Genomic DNA, 5,000 nt, shown 5'->3' with positions numbered 1-5,000 from the left:
ACCTTAACTTAAAAATAAACAGACTCACTTTATTCACTTTCACCCTCAAATGTAATTTAAGATAAAGAAGTTCCAAATGTTAACACTGCGAGGATTCAACATTTAATATAAGAACAGGCAAAAAGACACTGGTCAGAGGACAAACCAACCCAATCTGTAGTGACCCGGGGATTGTGCAATTGCTTTGTTTACTATAGTAAAGACCCGGATGTGCAGATACCTTGTCTATAATCTGCCTTCTTCAACACTATTGGAAGCAGATACAGTACAAAGGGGTGAGTGTTGCACAGTGGGTGCACATGTTCCACAATTAGTCAAATCACTGGCTTTGATTGAAATCACTCCACTCATGTGACTCACGTCAGGGAGCAAATCAAATCCAACAATGCATACTTAAAGACAAAATAACCAATATGGAGTTGATTTCGGATCTTTTCATACTGTGTAACACTCCACTGCAATTTTAACTACATAACTAAAATCAGGGCATCAAGTAAGAATCCCTTAACTGTGTAAAATACGCCAACCAAGTTAATACAGGCATCCCACGTACAGTATCATCAATATGCCTGCCCATGCATAAATATACATGCACTTTTTCTGCACTTCAACAGGATGGATGTTGTTGTCTACACCCTGAAGCAATCTATTCTTAAAAAAGTAAACATTCAACTCATTTAATCCAACTAACATCAGTGGATTTTCTGTATAAGCTAGTAAAGCATATGTAAGATGCATTTATACTGCTTTTGCATACAAATATTAACAGTAATGACTTATTTTTAGCAACATTAGCACATAAACAGCTGGTGAAATGAAAATCTAGCATGCTGTTTTGACACTCACCTGTGTGTTAGTGTACGTGAGAAGCAGCAAATATCGGGAGCCCAGTTCAGGACAGCAGTCACAAGTATCTGCTCTGCTCTCAGGCTGCTGTCTGACCGTGGAGGCAAAGTATGTCATCATCACACCACACACACAGCACGTGGATCCAATAACACCATGATGTAGCGCTAAGCGCTAGCTAACTAAAGTTAGCTTAACGTGCTAAATAGAATAAAACATGCAACGTCGTCAATTTTTCCCATTTCGTTTATGTACGCTTACCTTTATCTACTGCCCAAGCTACTTTTCTTTAACAAGTTTGGGGATTTTTCAACTTCCGCGGGGTGTAACTGTCAAGTGCATCATGGGAAGTGTAGTTAATTAGCAATGGCGTGCAGCGTTCCAAAAAAAGGCCTACATCTCTGCGCATCGATTTCAAAATAAAAGTATTTTTATGTTTACGTCATTTTTTTTTTTTTTTTAAATTTAATTCATTTACAACAGCAACAAAGGAGCCACTGTAATCATTGGCATTCACTTCCTTTGAGGAAAAAAATGGTCTGCTACTAGTTTCATTGTGCAATAAGACAATAACAAAGGCCAGTCATTAACTTTGGGACATTTATCATTTTCAGGATGTTATTTGTCCTTTGTACTGCAGTGATGGAGAGTAACTACATGCATGTACTAACGTACTCTACTTCAGTACAATTTTGAGGTACTTTACTGTACTTCAACTCCACTATATTCTTGAAGAAAATATTGCACTTTAGACTCCACTACATGTATTTATAGCTATTAATAGTTACTTTGCAGATTACATGCTAAACCTAACATGCCATTAAACAAATATGAATAGTTAAACTACACAAGTAGTTAGATTATCTGCATCTACAACAGTAAAAAGCTTCTCACACCGGAATACATTATTAATCATCAAATAAAAACAGACAAACAAAATAATTGTATAACAAAATGAGTACTTTGGTTTAAAGTCTATTTTGCAATAATACTACTGATATAGTATTATTACTTGATAATACTATTCAATATTATACTATACTGTACTTGTAGTAGAGTAATTTTACTTAGTGCCTTTGCTACTTTTACTTAAATATAGCTTCTAAATACTTCTTCCACCACAGGTCACCATTTATGATTTCATATAACCCTATAATTTATTGCAATTGACTTTATTTTTTGCAGGCTAATTCACAATTAGTCCAAAAGACCACAAATACATTTATATATGCAACAAATGTGTCCTTCAACATACAGTACATTGGACAATAGTCATCTTAACATTTATAGAACTGACGTATGGAAAAGTGAGCTGGCAGGATATTATTCTTTAATTGTGCCTTAATGTGGCCTTTGGAGCAATCAGAGGAGTTTAGACTGCTGATATAAGCTTTGGACTATTGGGACATAAGAGCTCTGTAATATAAGCTGGAGCTCTGCCATTTATTGCTTTGAAAGAAATCAATATGTTCTGAAAGTCAATCCTAAAGTTAACTGGAAGAAGGTGTAAAGTGGCCAAATAGGGGCTGATAAGATTGGCTGGATGCAGCAAGGAGCAGATGAGGGAAAGCTTTATGTGATGTTATAGACGTAGTAAAAAGGAGACTCCTCTCATTAATTCAAACATACTTTATTCAAGTAATTAACTGACATGAAAGTGTTGAAAATGCATTGTAAAAAGGTATCAGTGATAAAAATGAACATTGATAACAGTGAATTGGTGAAGATATTTTCAGCAGTTTGATGACATGTAGAAACTTGCTGCAAAAGGATGCTTGTGCAGCTTAGGTTAGAGAACAGAGGTTGTATAACAATGAGTAATAAATATTGATTTTTGTTTCTTGTCAGTCGTTGGCAGGGTGCATATCTGCTGATCCTACTCAGTAGGATCGATAGCATTATTTTATCAATTTAAATATTTCACGTCCCAATGTATAGGTCTTCAAGCTTTAAGTCCATGAGGTGCAGTCCAGTTACAACAAAGGGAGTTCGGGAGCATTGAGGAGTTCTTGTCCTAACTCGGTCTGTCGTACAGCGAACAGTGTGATGCCTGAACTGTACGCTGCGGGGATCTTGATGTGTGTTAACTTGGGTGGATCTTGTTCCTGTTGCTCATCAAGGGCCATCTGCCTTACTTGACCTAATAGGAAGAAAATAGAGATGAAAACACATGTAACAGATGAAAAATCTGCATAAATAAACCCCTAACCCTAATTAACTGCTTCTACCCTCGACATCCAGGGCTTTCCAGCGCGGGTCAGACTGGTTGTCCGATAAGCTGGACAGACAGCAATCTGGCGTCAGTCTCTGCAGAACGTCTTCTCGACGAATCAGCAACACCGATTCACTGCAGAGTCTCCGGTGCACTTCTCCCTCACTTACTGAAAAATTATTTTATGCATCTATATCAGGTGATAGCATTCTCCTAAAAGAGCAGTTTCTTAGCAATAGGGCTGCACGATATGAGGTATATATATATATATATATATATATATATATATATATATATATATATAATATATATATATATATATATATATAGATAATGTTGTTGAATATAACATGACTTGCGATACATAAACAGATATTCAAGTGTACTCATTTCTGCTGCTTTTAGTATTCTGCTAAAATATAGCTGATTCCAACATTATGTTACTGAACGAATTGAACATTGAATTGAATGTAAAAAGCACCATTAAAAAAAGAATACGGTTACATTTTAAAGTGCCGTTTTCTACTGCTATTTTCTTTCAACTAATTCGAAAAAAAAAACCTCGCGAAATGTTTATTGCGCAAGTTGATATCCCGATAAAGATAACAAAAATAAATTAAAGAAAAAAGATACATTGTGCAGGCCTACTTTGCAATTACTCACCTACATCTAAAGGATTGGTCATGAACACAGCATTAGGTGCAACGCCAAATATGAGCTGATGGTGCCAGGCGTCGGGCACCTCCTCTCCCTCGGGTACAGCCAGCTGCATGTTCATGGTTGCCACGGGAACAGCGCCGTTTTGGATCCAGCGTGCGAGCCAGGGGACGAGTCTGACCTGCCGCCGAGGGTGAAGGTGGAAGAAGCAACCAATTACCTTCCCCTTACTGGCCTCCTCTGCTCCTCGGATGAGCTGAGCGTGAGTCGCACCTAAAAGAAGTTATAATCCTTTTTTTTTTTATCATCACCTTTAAGATCATTATAGAAATACAGAAACGTATTATATTTCACTTGTAGTATCCGAGACCAATGAACACAAAGTGTGTTTTCTTTTCCACTCAGAGCCTCACGTGTGTGATGACAGCTTGAGCTAAACGCCTGAAATGTCAATGCAAAAATTGTGTAACGGAGCTGAAAGAGTCCATTACAGTCGCTCCTCTGAGAGACATAAAAGTCTTTGTCTAATTCAAGAGGGTACGTTGGAATGTGCCTGGTTGACAGTGCAGCCAGCTGTCACTCCGGCAGAAAAACCTGCTATGTGTTCAAGGCGTCGCAGAGCCTCATTCAGAGGGGAAGCTATCGTCTCTGCTAGCATCTGTGATCTGAGGCCCGGCTGAGAAATGCTACTAATACTGTATATAAATAAGTCATGATGTATGTATTCATATTTTATTACCAGAAATGGTTTAAGTATGCAGATGATACAGCCTTGGTGGGGCACCTAAAGCCTGACAAATCATCCTTGGGTGGTTTTGAGGAAGGTAGGGGACTTCATTAAATGGTGTTTTGAGGTCAATGTGACTGAAACAAAGGAAATGATCATAGATTTGAGATGTAGTAGAGGAGGAGTCCCACTCGCCAAGGTTAACAATGAACCCATCATAGGAGTTAACGCTTACAGATACTTAGGGATAGAGATTGATGACCAGCTGATGTACGTTCAACTGTTAAGGTAAAAGAAAACTGCAACAGCAAATGTTCTTCTTAAGGAAACTTAATGTGGATCGTTATGTTTTGCAAGGCTGTCCTACAGAACACCCTGCCCTTTGGCATGATTTGCACGTTTGGAAAACAAAGAAAGGCGAGTAGGGTTGGTGGGTGTGACCAGATGTCAGCTGCTCAGTTGTGTAATTCTGAGTAAGGCTAAGCACATCATCAATGACCCTGCTCGCTCTCTGCACAACAGCTTCCGACTAAGCTGTCGGGGCAAAGGAAGGATTCT

General features: G+C 38.3%; 2 protein-coding genes across 4 annotated transcripts in view; both read right to left on the bottom strand.

The window, feature by feature from the left end:
• gart (phosphoribosylglycinamide formyltransferase) overlaps positions 1–1,201 on the bottom strand; it is a 16,024-nt gene extending 14,823 nt beyond the window's left edge. Inside the window, exons 1-2 of one of the 2 annotated variants that reach the window (XM_028572020.1) lie at positions 1,108–1,201; positions 847–937 (exon numbers count right to left, since the gene is read on the bottom strand). The gene's annotated coding sequence lies outside the window, so the exon portion shown is untranslated. The remainder of the gene's footprint in view (positions 1–846; positions 938–1,107) is intronic. The other variant, XM_028572021.1, reaches the window with a different exon arrangement.
• A 1,259-nt stretch (positions 1,202–2,460) lies between these two features.
• LOC114551019 (uncharacterized) overlaps positions 2,461–5,000 on the bottom strand; it is a 4,010-nt gene continuing 1,470 nt past the window's right edge. Inside the window, exons 3-5 of one of the 2 annotated variants that reach the window (XM_028572104.1) lie at positions 3,722–3,988; positions 3,075–3,227; positions 2,461–2,986 (exon numbers count right to left, since the gene is read on the bottom strand). In XM_028572104.1, coding sequence (XP_028427905.1) covers positions 2,820–2,986; positions 3,075–3,227; positions 3,722–3,988 — 587 coding nt within the window. In that variant the 3' untranslated portion in view covers positions 2,461–2,819. The remainder of the gene's footprint in view (positions 2,987–3,074; positions 3,228–3,721; positions 3,989–5,000) is intronic. The other variant, XM_028572105.1, reaches the window with a different exon arrangement.

Source organism: Perca flavescens, chromosome 24, assembly GCF_004354835.1.
Source record: "Perca flavescens isolate YP-PL-M2 chromosome 24, PFLA_1.0, whole genome shotgun sequence".
NCBI lineage: Eukaryota > Metazoa > Chordata > Actinopteri > Perciformes > Percidae > Perca > Perca flavescens.
This window is presented reverse-complemented; position numbering and strand designations above follow the sequence as displayed.